Source organism: Equus caballus, chromosome 6 (assembly GCF_041296265.1).
Source record: "Equus caballus isolate H_3958 breed thoroughbred chromosome 6, TB-T2T, whole genome shotgun sequence".
NCBI classification, from domain to species: Eukaryota; Metazoa; Chordata; class Mammalia; order Perissodactyla; family Equidae; genus Equus; species Equus caballus.
The window spans coordinates 83,896,696-83,911,161 of record NC_091689.1 but is presented as its reverse complement, the minus strand read 5'-3'; the positions used below and the strand labels follow the sequence as shown (position 1 = coordinate 83,911,161).

The window sequence follows — 14,466 nt, the reverse complement described above, 5'->3', positions numbered from 1 at the left end:
TTTCTCTTGTCTAGATAGTATCAACAACCCAAACAACACTTTAAAAAACTTAAGTGGAGCAAAATATTAGTTTGGGGTCTACCCAGCTGGGGGCGTTATTTATACTTTTCAACCAGGCTATTCTGGCTGAATCAGGGCGTCAGACTGCCCTGAAGAGCCAGAGGGCAGAAGGGATTTCAGAAGGAAACTGAACAAGAAAATCAAGGCAAAAAAAAAAAAAAAGACTTTATTTTAAAAACAGATTTATGAGATTTTTTTCTTTTTGCATTCAGTACATTGTCATTCAGACATCACAATACTATATACAGATACACAACATTTTTAAAAAGCCTATTTCTGATGAACATTTCAAAAGAACACTGTTTTGTAATGCGCCTGTGAGAGGGGAGAAGGTGAGCCCACCTGCCCCAGCACCAAGTGGGCCTCGGAGGAAGTGGTAGGCAGCACCTACATGAGCTGGCTAATTGGGGGCGGTTCTGTTGGCCTCCTGGAGGAAAACTGCTTTCCTCTGGACATTCAGTAAAAGCTAAAAGCGAGAGCTTGAGGTCTCTCTCCTTCACTATTGCCGCCACGGAGAAGCGCCTGGAGAGGGACTCTGGGGGTGTCCCACTCTCCATCCCGTTGAAGAGAAGTTTGTCTTCTTAGAAAAAAGTTCTGCTTCTGTACCTGGCCTGATCTCCAACCTTACCGCAGACAGAGAGAGAGAGACAGAAACAGAGACAGACAGACAGACAGACAGACTGGGGGGGGGGGGGCAGAGGGATTGAGAGAGAGAGAGAGAGAGGACATATTTAGGAGAGGCGTTGGGTTGGAGTTTGCATCCTCCTTGGATTTCCACATGTTGACTTAGAGAGCAGGACAGAGGAGGCAGTGGGGGCAAAGACGGCTCCCAAGAAATTTAGTTTCTTCGTTAAGTGGTGGGGGGTAGATGGCTCCTGGGCCAATTCCAGCTTTTGTTGAAACAGATAGGAAAAAAAGAAGACCTTTGCGCTGTCTGTACTCCAGTCAAGATGCCAGATCCCTAATAATTATCATTAATATTAATGCGACTTTTAAAATATGCACAGAAAATCTTAACTGGGAAATTTTGCCTAACAAAGGAGTGCGGGAGGGAAAGGGAACAGGAGGAGGAACTGGAAGGAAAGTCTGAGCTAGCCAGGTCCTGCGCTGAGGCCGCACCCTCAGGAGGGTCGTCAACCTGCCTGGGCAAAGGAAGAGGCAAGTATGGGGTCATCTGGGGTTCCCCAACCCTGCTTCTGTCGGAATGACTGGGCTCTTCGTTGCCACTCGGCTTCCTGGCAAGGTGAGGGGTGACGGCGAGGGGGAGTGGAGGCCGGCAGCCTTCCTCCCGCGCAGCCCACCCGGACGCATTTCCAAAGTCCTTGAGGCCGGGTAGGTCCCATCTGCATGGGAGCGGGAGTGAAGATGCGGTGGGGAGTAGGGGAGGCAGAGCGCGCTCTCGGATCCTCTCTGCCTCCCGGCGGCTGCGCGGTTCCTTTCTCTTGTTAACTTTAAATATTCGTCTGCACCGGCGAAGCGTCCTTCAGTGGGTTCGGTTATGGTACAAAGCGGCAACATAAATAGACGGGGCGGGTGGCCGAGTAAGCGGTCAGGTGGAGTGGAGATGGGGAGCTTTCGATTTGCTGACCACCTTCTTCTCTTTGACCCGCCGGTTCTGGAACCAGATGGTGACCTGGCGCTCCGAGAGGTTCGTGGTGGCCGAGATGCGCCGGCGCTTCTCTTTGGTGATGAACTTGCTGGCCGCGTACTCCTTCTCTAGCTCCTTCAGCTGCACCTTGGTGTAGGGCACGCGTTTCTTGCGCCCGCGCCGGTAGCTGCTCACCTCGGGCTGGAGGGGAACCACGTCTAGGGGAAGAGAAAAGGCAAGACGGGAGCAAGTGAGTCGAGCGGCTGGACCCTGGACTGGGCTGGCGGGCCCGAGGCTACGCGGCTGCTGCGGAGGCGCCAGGTTCCGGCAGAGTCTCAAAGGCGGCGGGGCGGATAGGCCCCAAGTCCCTTGCACCTCTGTTATTAACGAGGCCACGGCTAAGGTGAGGCCATGGTGTATTGCCTCTGGCGCAGACTTTGAAGGAGGGGGCGCCAAAACTCAGGAATTAAGATAAATAATATTTTAATGCAACTTAAAAAAAATCAAAATGAGTGCAAAAAAGCCACGATGAACAAAATATCAAAAACATAAATAAAGATGAACGATGGGACCAGTATTACTGATTTTTCCTTTTGCACAGGCTCCCATACGGCTCTGCCCAGCACTCCTTATTAGAATTCTTGTACCCTTAGAAGGGTCCCTCCAAATTTCACTCTGGTCTGTGGGCCTGCAGGATTGCAGGCATTCGGGAAAATCCCTCCTTCCTGCCGCTGGATCATTTGAGCAACCATCAGCTTTACTTTGTCCCCATTATCAGAGGAAGCTGTTCTTTTGTACGTTTGAGGGAGGGGATGGCAGGCAAGGAGACAGCTTTGGTGGGTGCAGACCACCAAGTGCCTTTGGTGACCTGCTCTGCACTAGGAATCTGAGGCATGCACCAACAGAAAGAAGAAAAGGGTCCAGGTGAAGCCAGCCTGCTTGGGAGCCAATCACTCTAGGAGTCCGATGTTGTGAGCCGCTTAACTACATCCAAGATGGGAGGTCCTGGCCCTGAGATACAGACAATTGGTCCCTGGAAGTAGAGGGTCCGTGCCCCAGGGTCTGCCGAGAGAAGTCACCAGAAGAGCCCTTCCTGGGTTAAAACCAGCTGTACACATAAGTCTTCTATAAAAAGAACTCGATACCCACCCCTGGCTCCCACAAATGTTCACTCACCAAAACAGAGCAAATTCTGCTCCAGGATCCTCTCCTCTCCATTCCTCCAAGGCTGAAGGAAACTGTCCCCATTCCATGCAGGAACCCTAATCCTAAACCCTTAAAATACCTTGTCATCCCCACCACCACTAGTTCCATTTCTTTACACTCTGAGAATGTCACAGGAACTAAAAACAATATATTTCACTTATGTCCCCCTTTCTACTCCATCCTCACCTCTGTCAATAAAAAGCTCATTGCAACGCTTTCAAGTGGGAGTGGGGGACAGGGAAGATCATCTGAATAATAATTCACCTCTCAATTTTTTAAATGTAACTGCTCGACTTTTTCAGGCAGAAGCCAAGGAGGAGGACTGAATATTTGGGGTTTCCTGTTCGCGCTTACTGTCCTTTGGAAGTGTAGACACAGTGAGGAATGAAGACACAAAGCTTGTCCTGAAATGCTTGTTCTCATGCCACCATCATAAAACCTTCCATACACCCATCCCCATGAGTCTGCTCTCTCCCAGGGTCCCTTGCCCACACAGGGTGGGGAGACATGGGCACAACCAAGTGCGGAGGGAAATAATGTGTTCGGGAGCAACATGGGAGAGACAGGATTCCAAAAGCCTGGTTTGGCTGTCTTCATGAGGACAATTTCTCGGCAAAATTGTTGCATTTGTCACTTTTCTCTGCCTATGTAGGAGTAGGCCAAGGTTTTTAAAAATCTGAAAAACAAAACAACTTCACTTTAACACAGCAGATCCTTTAGGTTAAAAAGGATTTGTTTGTACAAGATAATTTTTAAAAAATCTTTCAGTTCTCGAATTTGTTTTATTCTTAAAGATGTAACTAGGGGGGCCGGCCCCATGGCTGAATGGTTAAGTTCGTGTGCTCCGCTTCGGTAGCCCAGGGTTTCACCAGTTCGAATCCTGGATGCGGACATGACACCGCTCATCAGGCCACGCTGGGGCGGCGTCCCACATGCCACAGCTGGAGGGACTCACAACTAAAAATACACAGCTATGTACGGGGGGGGGGGGGGGGCCTTGGGAGAAAAAGGAAAAATAAAATCTTGTTTAAAAAAAAAAAAAAGATGTAACTAGGATTTGGGAAATTGATGATTCTGGCACAAGAGTGAAACAGAGAGGGGTTTTTTTGGATACTGTGAGACTTTTTTTTTTTTTAATGCTCAGAACATTTTTTCAGGCTTATTTTAGTAAACTGACTTCACAAGACGAGGAATCGGAGGCTCAGAATGGGTAAAATAACTTAAGCAACACAGCCACATTTTAAACCTAGATTTTCTGACTCAACATAATGACACAGTAAGTTCTAAAATGGAAATAGGCCACCTGGTACAATCCAGCTTTAAAATCTCTCCTTTCTTCTGGAGAGTGGGATGCGATAAAATTAGGTTTTGGTTCCTGAATCAACCAGATAATTGTCCCTGATTTTTACCTCATTTTCTGGAAATGCTCACAATCATCTACCCAAGTTTGTGTCCCCTAGACCCCAAGTCTAAATTTCCAATGAGGTTTAATCAACACAACCCTAAAAAATTGGTTAAAAAAAAGATAACTGGTCTAAACTGGTAATTTTTCTCTATAGGATGCCACGGATTGATTTGGCCAAGTTTTTCATGGATCAGACCAAACTGTTCGTTGCTTCGGCCTCCTGAGGAAATGCCTTTAGTCTCGCCTTTTTAAAGAAGATCCCTTTCATTGTCTGCTGTCTCATCTGGAAAGGAAGTGGGATCTACTGATGTGGAAACATCTGGAAGCATAGACCATGAGTTGTGTCTATACCCCTTAAAGTAAGTAAGGGACTTGGCTATTAATTTTACAGTCAGCCCTTCCCTAATTTCCCTCCCACGCATGCACACACACACCGGTGTGCACACACACACAAACCACTTCATACCTGGGAACCTAGTAGACACCTTTGAGGAGCAGATACACGTCAGATGAATGCTCCGCCATAGCTTTCTCCTGGGGTTCTGTGTACAGGTTCCTACTACCCACTTGCTCTTGACCACCTACTGCCACAACAAGGCGCTGGGCCCTGAAGAGGACCTCAGCCAGCTAGAAATTCTAGTTGCTCTTCTCGAAAACAATCCAAAGGCTTGTTACTAGGGACTTCCAGTTTGGCCCAAAGAATCTACTATTTCTTTCTCTCTATTGCTCTTTCCTCCAATCCTATCTGTCTCTGTCTGTCTATCTCTGTTTCTCTCTGTCTCTCTCTGTCTCCACACCCCTCTACGGTCTCTCTGATTCTCTCTTGGAATTTCTGCCTCTCTCTGTCAAAAAAAAATGTGTCTACATTCACCATAGGAAGAAAAAAAAAACAAAACAGAGCAACGAACCAAGGGTCTGTATAATTAGGGGAAGGAAGAAGCCACAGCACACCTTGGTCCTAATTATCTGGATCTTTCTGAACAATTGCCTCCATCTCTCACACCAGCCCAGACTACCACAGATGAGGTTTCTCAGAGCCAGAGGCACTGAAGAGAGACAGTGGTGTTTATGCCTAGATGCTGCTGAACAAACCACAATTGCATAGACAGAGTTATCTGGAAATCTCACTGCTTCTAAAAGATCTCAGTGTGGGTAGAAAGATGAAGGCTGTCTGAAGATAATTTCTTTTTCTTCTGCCTTTTGCCTGGACTTCTGCACTCACTGAGATACACCAGCCCGATTCTATTTCCATGCCAGGAGTGTGTGAGCACATAGCTGCTGAGACACACTGGATTTATATCCATTTCCATGCTGTAATTTGCAAATGTATTAAATCTCTGTTGGACTGTACTTTTTTTTATTTCAAAGGTATTTTTCTCTAGGAGGCTATGATCAAAAAGTGTTTATTTTTAGCTAGTTTTTTTCTGGAAATCTTTAAGATGTTTATTTTGCTCAAAGATCTTGCTGAGCTTCTCGCTAGCCAATCTCTCCCCCCCACCTACTCCACATGCATACACACCGATGCCAGAGTAGCTCCCTGTCTTCCTTTTTTCACACTAAACCCGTTGCCCATTGCTCTAGACCTGTGCCCTTGCCCACAGTGGGCCTGGTGAGCATCTGCCCCCCTGCTCTTTGGCCCCTTGGCATGGCTTATCAGGCTCCCTCTGCTCCCGGAATTCCTGCTGGTCCCGCATCTCCTAAGGAGCTTTCCATTTGGCTGAGATCGACAATCAAAGGGCCATCTCTCTACAGTACATTATTGTATACCTACATGTGAATTGCCTGTCTTCTAGAAATGCAGTATTATATGTTTCATATTAGTTAGTTAATAAGAGAAATAATATTATATAAAAATATGAAAGCCAGCAGAATAGGTAATGCATGATGCCAAGCACTAAAATTCTATCATCCTTAAGTCTTCCGTCAGTCAGAAATGGGGTGCCTAGTGTGGATCCCACCCTGGTATTCAGTTGTGTTATAGGAAGTAATCTCAGAATAATCACAAGAATGGTATTTGCTACACCTTCTAACATCATTCAGTGATTTTTCTCCATCCTCCCTTGTCCCAATCCCGGATGCAGAGGAATTTCAGGCCCATCCTTGGGAGGTCTTCAGGCCTGTACTTCCCAATGAACACGTCCTTGGGCCCTCATGTAGAGCTTGGGGAACCTCTGGGCAGTATAGGGAGACATCTATGGCTGCTCTGGGCCCCCCAGGATCCCTGTAGGCAACAGAAGGGAGCCAGTCAGCCCTCTCCCACTGAGCTGTGCTTTCAGTCAGAGCAGACTCAAGCTCCACATTCGCTAGACCCAGAATCCTGATTTCTCAGCACAGTGATGAATCCAAAGCTTCTGGTGGGGTTTTGAGAAACCAGGGGCTGGTCTTCCCCCACCCTGGAGAGTGGCAGGTTGCAGGGTCCCCTCCTGTTCAAAGATAGCCTCAACTGGAGAGGGAGCAGGAATCAGTGAATTCCGCCCCCATACACAGCCGGATCGCACCAAGGGGTCCCCAGCCTGGGCCTGGACCCCAGATCCCTCCAGAACAGGTCTTCCTCCCCTTGCCTCTCACCCTCACCCCCCTTTTTCTGTGTCAGGCACAGATAATTGCCCCCCCCACACACACACACATTTGGGGAATTTGGCAGTGGAAACATCCTTAGTCTTTGAGCTCAGTATACCAGAGGCAAAGATAATTTTATATCCCAGGAGAGGGGTGCAAACTCCCTTCCTTCCACACCCTCTGGAGAGACTTTAGTTCTAATAATCAGGAAATTTGTCGCCGAATTTTTAAAATAAACCAAGGAAAGAAACATCCTACATTTCTGTAGACGCCGCCAAATTAGATCTCTATTTTTTTTAAAAAACTGTTTAGTGACTCAACAACTTTGGAAATCCAGGCAAAGAAAATGTTTAGGGGTTCTTATTTTTCCCTCTAGTTATTCTGTGGGTTGAGGGTTTCCGTCCTGGTGGTTGTGGATTCCAAGGCACCCGAGGCCCACCCCACCCCCACTCCTGGCCGGAAGCGGGCTTCGGGGGGCCAAGCGCCGCGCGGGACATTGGAGCCGCTGGGGAAGGAGGAGGCGAGCTCCAAGCCAGCGGCCCCCGGCGTTCGGGCGCCTGTGATTGCTTCATTTTCGGCCGGCAGCTCCGGGGAACGTGTCGGAGCAGATTTCTTCCCCGGCGCATTCCTCAGCGCAGCTCGCCCGGCCGGCTCCATCGGCAGCCCAGCAGAGCCGGCGCGCCGGGGCCAGACGGCGGGGGTGGCTGGGGCGCGGAGCCCCGGGGCAGGCAGGGCGGGGAGGGGTCCCCGGCGGCGGCGGCGGCGGCGCTCGGTCTCTTCCTTACCTGGAAAGGGAGACTTCCAGAGGTGGGCGGACTGCGACTGCTCCTTGGAGCAGTACACCTGACTGTCCCAGCCGTTGGAGAGAGCCCAGTGCTGGTAGCCTTCGACGGGGATGAGCGCGTCGTGACGCGGCTCTGGGTGCCCGCTGATCCCAGGCACCACCGACACGTCCAGGTAGCCGGGCATCGCCTGGTAGGAGCTGGCGAAGCTGGGATAGAAGGCGAACTCCTTGGCCCTGGAAGACAGGTCGTCACCTGGCAGGGCGCCAGACGGCTCCGGGTACTTATCGCCGGGGTGGTAGGCGCAAGGCTTTTGCTGCAGGTTCACGTTGTGCGACAGGCGGCAGCCGTAATAGCTGCCACCGAACGGATAGCCATAGCCCAGGGTGGCGCTGGACGAGGTGGGGGGAGCCGGCGGCGGGGCGCACTGGCGTGCTGCCTCCGGGGTTGGGATGTCCGTGTAGACGGAGCCTTGAGGGGCGCCCAGGGGAGCCGGCGGGCGGCCCAGCACGGGGTGCGGAAGCAGGTCGCGGCAGTGGCTGGCCGGGCAGCTGCTGCCCAGCCCGTCCATGCTCGGGGCTTTGCCGGGGCTCGCTCCGCTGCAGCCGCCCCCAGCTCCGCCCGCGCCGCCGCCTCCCCCGCCGACGCCGCCGCTGCCGCTCTCCGCCGCGCTGTCCTCATAGACGTACATAAGGCTCTCCGGCCAGCGCGGATGCAGGAGCAGCGAAGTCGTCATGACATGATCTGCTGGAGCTTTTTAAAAACTCCACTTGCCACAGGCAGCGAGCTAAGGAGACACCTCGCTCCCTTCTCCCCTCCCCATCCCTCCTCCCTCTCCATCCCTCCTCCCTCTCCATCCCTCCTCCCTCTCCATCCCTCCTCCCTCCCCTCCTCACTCCTCCCCTCCTCACTCCTCCCCTCCTCATCGCTCCCCTCCCCTTCTCCTCCTGATGCCTCCACCTCCCTCCCCATCTCCCCTCTACGCATGCGGGACACTTCATTAAGAAATCCGCCAGCTCCCGCCCTCCTCCCCACGGCACCCCTCTGGCGCCCACGTGACACCGCCCGCCCGCACGTGATGCCCAGGCCGGGTCTCCGGGGGTTGCCACCCCTCAAGGTGGGGCGGGGCGAAAGGGAAGAGGTCTCTGCTGATTGGCTCTCAGGAGGGGCAATGAGGAGGGAGCTGGGAGATTTAAAGGGACAGGGCAACGCCCCCTGGCGGGCCCGGGGAGGGGCAGGGGGAGACTGGGGAGGGGGTGGCTGAATTTCGCCGACGCAAAGGGGTCTGGAGAGACCAAGACAGTTCCTGGGCGCCTACCCCTAGGCTTAGGATGTGTATGGGGGAGACAGATCAGTACCCCAAAACAATCGCTGTGACTGGATTGGGGCTTGCAGCAAAGGGTGGGGGAGAAAACGTTTTCGTCTTGATAAATAAACTGGATAGCAGGCGGAAGCGCGCGGCAGAGCGTGGGGAGCGTGGCTCTGGCCCTGGCAGACTCTCCTGGAGCTCACCGCTGAAAACCCGACACCCCGCAGCGAGAGAGACTTTGATGCCTGGGATTGTGTTTCCATTTCAGACTTTTCACTCTTCCCAAAGCCCCAGTTGTCTAAGAGGGACCCTCTGGGCTCCTCGCCCCCGCAGGTCTTCCTCCAGCGAAACAGAGAGAGCTGGGAGGATGTGATAGCCCCAACAAACACACCATCACACAGAAGGGGATGTGCTCAGTGAAAAATGGAGAAGAATACAAGCAGGGAGATACGGGCAATAGAGTAGGCTGGTACTTCAATATACAATAGAAATAAGCCTTGCAGCGAGATTTTTCAAAGAAAAGGGGGAGAGGATTCGGTCCAGGAAAGATAAAAAGCCCTAGACGCGAACAAGAGTACGCGGTCTCAGATCCGTGTACAAAAGGAAACGTGGAAAGAGGGAGAGCCGGTGGCGTTGCCCCTTTGGAAAGCCCTGTCCCAGGCACGGCTCTAGGAGATCCCAGCAGGCGCGACCTCACCCCGGCGGCGAGGCCCGCCTCCGCCCTTGGCTGCCTGGGCTGAGCCTGATGAGGTCCGAGGGGCCGGCAGAGCCGGGGCAGGATCTAGCAGTATCTATCAGGACAACCCCAGTTTTCATTTGCGCGGCTTTCTTGGAGTCAGTCCCTTTTAGTGTGGAGTATTTTCATGCTTCAAAATTGCCCCATATTTCCAAGAAAAAATTAACATCAACTTTTTCAAAAAGTCCCGCTCTTCTTCCCTCCCAATCTCCCTACTTGTGGGGCTTCCTATGTCGGATTTGGCACCTCAGTAGAATCATCCCTTTCCAGGGCGCATCTCCGCGGAATTGAACCAAATTCCCTTTCAGCACAGGGCCTCCCTGAGGAGAAGAGGCAATAAAGAGAGAGAAAGAAGAGGGGCGAGGGGCTGCAGCGTGTCCCTCTTCCCTGCCTCTGTCACGGATTTTAAATGCTGGGTGCTTCTGTCCAGGCAGCGCACAGGCCATGGCCACGCAGTAGCCTCGGACTAAGCCGGACCCACTGGACCCCTCGAACCCGAGAGCAAACGGCCAGGTCTGTACTGGGCTCTGGTCCACCAGCCGGTACTTTTTCCCTGTAGTGGGGAGGTGGCGTTTGACGATGGAGAGTGCCCTGGCGTCGGTAAATTAGGATAAGAAACATAATCTTTATCCGTGTGGTCTGTCTGCATCCGGAAGAGTCACCTCAGAGTTGGGGTAAAGCAAACTTCAGGTTGGCCTGGCAGTAGGACGCAAAATACAACAGAAATGTTTGAAACGTAAGCAGGCTAGCTGGAGTGTGTGTTGAGGGGAACGGTGGAGGGTGGAGAGATGAGCGGAGGGGAAGGTGGGGTCTTGCTGGCAGCCAGCTCTTGGCTGGGAAACTGGCTTCCCTCCTTCCGGAGTCCAAGGTCAAGGTAAAAAGAGGAGAGTAAACACGGCCTGGCCAGTCTAGACTGGGGTCGTGTGACCTTGGCCCCCACGTCTGCCTGTAGCCTGGCTGGTGAGGGAAGGTGGGTGGAGAGGCCTGCCGTTTTCCAGTCACAGGTGTAGACACGGCGCGAAGGCCCCAGCTTGCCCTCCTGTGACGTGGGGTCCGCGTGGCGAACCCCGGGCGGAGTGCATCCGGTTCCGTGGGGCCGGCAGGAAAAACAAAGGACCTGAAACGCCCGCGCCGTTCCTGGGGCTCCTTTCCGGGTCCGGGAACACTCTAGCCCGACGCCGGACGCGTTTTCCGCGGGCCAGAACCCAAAGACACGTCCTCCAGCTTTTGGGAGGAGGGGGCAGAACGTCGGGAAGGATCTGGGTGCAAGGCAGCCCAGCAATAAATAAAATTAATAGTATGTTCTTTTCCAGGTTTATATAAGGACAATAACTTTTCCTATTGCAATGAGATATAGATTTAATTAACCAGGCAATTTTACAATTCTGTTTACTGGGGGCATTCTGCAGCCAAAATTTAGCGACGAGAGGAAACCAAAGTCCCCTTCGTCAAGACCAGCCGAAGAAGATGTAGGCCCCCCTAAGAGACTCCAGAAGTGAGAAGGCTGGAGGGGAAAGTTCAGGGCTAAGGGCGTTAAAAGCGGCTGGACATCCTCTGACGATTCCCCACTCTTTCGCTGGCTTCCCCAAGACCTGCCTCGCCTGAAACTGCTGGCTTTCCGACTGGGGCGCGCCCGGAGCAGGGAGGGAGGCGGCCAAGCAAGAGCCTGCGGGCAGGAGGCGGAAAGTAAAGCCTTGTCGGTTAATTAACTTTAAGCCTGGGGTCGCTTCTCCCTCCTCCCCCGAAAAAAATGTGGTTCTCACTGAGACACAAATAAAACCAAATTAAACACTCCAGGAGAATACGCGCCACCAGAAACGTGGTAATTACATCTCCGAGGTGATGCCGCCCCAGAAAACCAGGCGCTGAAACCCTCGGCTTCGCGCTCCCTCCCCGCCACACGGCCACACCTCGCCCCACCGGGCTTCGCTGATGCGGCGATGGGGCTTGACTACGGATGAAGTTTAGAGAAAATCAAGAGAAATGAAAAGGACTATGGCTCCTCGGTCTCTAGCTGTGCCGCTGATGTGGGGAAAAAGACGGAGCACTTCATTATACCAAAGGAAAATGGAAAATGGCCCCTCAGCCCGGTCGGAAGCCAGGGCTCCGCTTGGGACTCTGTTTTCAAAGGGACGGTTGTAATGGCGAGACTCCCAGAGCCACTCTGCCTTCAGCTTCCTCTACGGACTGAGTTCCAGGCTAAGTTCAACTGTGAAATCCTGCTTTTCAAAGGCTCCAACATATAAAGGAGATTTTCAGTGTGCCTTCTCACTGAAAGTGTGAGTGTATGTGTGTGTGTGTGTGGTGTACGTATGCATGCCTAACCTGTGGATTTGGGACTGTGTGCAGGTTCCATGCACTGTTCCAGCAGATGCCTTGGTGGACTCAACACAAACGTGTTCATGAAGATACCCAGCCCTCCGCGTAAATCCTTTATATGCAAATAAAGATGTCTACTGGCCTATTTCTCTCCGTGTGTATACATTTACTTTACATGCTCATTCTGCTCTCTCCTTAGACATCCCCCAGGAAAACGAAGAGGCAGATGTCTGTGTCCATCTGAAGCTGAGGGATGGAATTCCCGGCCCACTGTGTTAAAGACCGAGTCAGAGGTGTAAGGTAGCACCTTTGGCAGCAGGAGGGTGAGAGCCTGATGCACACACTTGAGGGCTGGGGGTAGCTTCAATGCCAGACTAGGGACAAGGATGACAGAAATGTGATTGCCCTTATTTGATGCCCAGATTGCCTTTTCTGGAAATTAAGCATTCGTGGATCCCCACCCCCCCCCCTTTACCCCTTGTTGTCCAGAAAAAAAAGAGCTTGAAGCTCTGAAGCTCCAGCCTCCTTTTTTTATGGGGGAAATTCCAGTTTAAAAAAGGGAGGGGGGTGTGTTGAGGCTGCAGGAGAACAAAGAGCCTCACCACCATGGGGGCTGGATTCTGGCCCTGACTTGGGGCCTTGGTGGGCAGGCATAAAGTTTGGGGGGCCCTCTCCTGTCCAGGATCTGGGATACAGGGTGGAAGAGGAGATTTGTGGGGGCCAGAGGACATAGGACTTGAACTACCCAGGAAAGAAAGGGATGTTTGAGATGCAGACGCCACTTACAGGAAGGGGTTGGGGTTCAGGGAGAGCCTATGGGAGGGCTCCCCTGAGAGTGTGCCTGCATGGGGTGAGCCTCCCACACTCTCCGAAGAAATTCCTGGTGGGTTGCAAAGGGTGATATAGTGGGGAGGGAAAGAACAGTGGCTGATCCTGGGGTTCCCTGGCCCTGCTCAGTCCCCTCCTCGCCTCTTTCCCTCTTCCTCTCTGGGCTCTGGAAGCTCAGGAGGGCAGCCCAAGGAGCATGCAGATTCAAGTACCACCTCCCAGGCTCCTGGATCCGTCTGGAACATGCTCTACCTTAATCTCTCCACCCCCACAGCCTGACCTCAGAGGAGAGCCTCTCCTCTCAGCCTGAGAACTCACCTCCTGGACAGCAGCTGCCAACCTGGCATCTTCAACCTTTATTGTTCTCCTTCCCTGGGCCCCCAACTTGAGGAAAGATGGGACCAAGATGGCTGAGGCATCACTTTGCTCCTAGTTTCAGAGTTTTCCACTCTCAAACCGAAACTTGCCATCGGCCAGGCCCAATTCACTTCCCTCTTTTAGACATCAGAGATATCCACTCCCTTCTGCTGCCAATTTGCAGTGCTGGCTGAGGGTTTGGGGAGCCGCCCCAGGCTTTCCTCTCTGGTTCTGAAGGGCTCCATGCATGGGGCTCTGGGTTTAGGGTGTTATCACCGGTCTTTTCCTGGATCCTCCTCCAGCCTGCCCCCAATTGCAGACCCTGCCTGGTGGTGCCCTTGGTTTAGGCAGGGAGACTAGGTGGCCTCTTCTGTGGGGAACTCTCAGGAAGTCTCCTCCAGCGGCCTCCAGGGTCCCTACTCCAGCCCTCTTTCTTCCAAGGCTTCCCACTCTGCCCTCCCAGCCCCACCAAGCTCAACACAAGCCCCGTCCCAACCCTCCTCATCCTCTCCTCCCACAGCCCCATACCTTTCCTAATCCTCATCTCTTATACTCCCTTTTCTTTTGGAGGAGCAGCTCAGCCTGTCACTTGCCTTCCTCTCACTCCCATTGACAAAAGAAGTTCAGGGAATAAACACAGAGCTAAGAAATTAGCAAAGTATCTCCTCCCCCTTCTTGCCTCTCAGAGCCCCTAGCCCCACCCCATCCTCTGCTATGGGAGAGGGTCCTCTGGCCCCCTCCTCTCCTCCCAAAATACCTCCCCCTTTTAGGAAGCCCTTCAGAAACAGACAAATAAAATCTCTCCTGGTTTTAGGGCCTGTCTGAGAGGGAAGTCCAAGTTCATTTTCAAGTTAGACAAGGGAGCTGAGGGGGGTTGGGGAAGAGGTGGAGGAGGGTTCGCTGGGGTCTGGATTTGGCTTCTTCGCAGAGATCTAACAAAGGCCCCTTTTGGTCAGAAAGCCAGCAAACTGAATGCTTGGAAAAGGTATTTATCGCTTTTGATCATTTCCTCCATCTTTTAAAGTTTAGATCTAAGCTTTTCCTAGAAAGGAGGGAGACCAGCCCCCACCCCCCTTTAAGATTTGCAGTTGCTTTTCAAAAAGATGTAGAAAATAACATTTTCCTCAGGGCAAGGCGGGGTGTGGACTCTAACATTGCATTTTTCTGGGTCAAAGTGGACTGTTCATAGCTGAAGGGCTGGACGTTTCATCTCTAACTAGGTGAAAGACCCCTTAATGCCACCATGATGCTGGGAACCGGAGTTTGGTGGGGTCCTAAGAGGCTGATGGTGGAGGAAGTATGCATATTTCCTCATGG

General features: G+C 52.3%; 1 protein-coding gene and 1 long non-coding RNA gene across 2 annotated transcripts; one reads left to right on the top strand and one right to left on the bottom strand.

Annotated features, from left to right (window-relative positions):
• Positions 1 to 200: 200 nt before the first annotated feature.
• Positions 201 to 12,106, bottom strand: HOXC13 (homeobox C13). Its single transcript, XM_001916812.6, has 2 exons — positions 7,604 to 12,106; positions 201 to 1,866 (listed from the first exon to the last, which is right to left on the bottom strand). The coding sequence occupies exons 1-2, from the start codon at positions 8,334 to 8,336 to the stop codon at positions 1,610 to 1,612; spliced, it is 990 nt and encodes a 329-aa protein (XP_001916847.3). The 5' UTR covers positions 8,337 to 12,106; the 3' UTR covers positions 201 to 1,609.
• Positions 1,140 to 5,609, top strand: LOC138924690 (uncharacterized). Its single transcript, XR_011439769.1, has 3 exons — positions 1,140 to 2,051; positions 4,414 to 4,618; positions 5,266 to 5,609. It is a non-coding gene; the product is annotated as an uncharacterized lncRNA (long non-coding RNA).
• Positions 12,107 to 14,466: the final 2,360 nt, after the last annotated feature.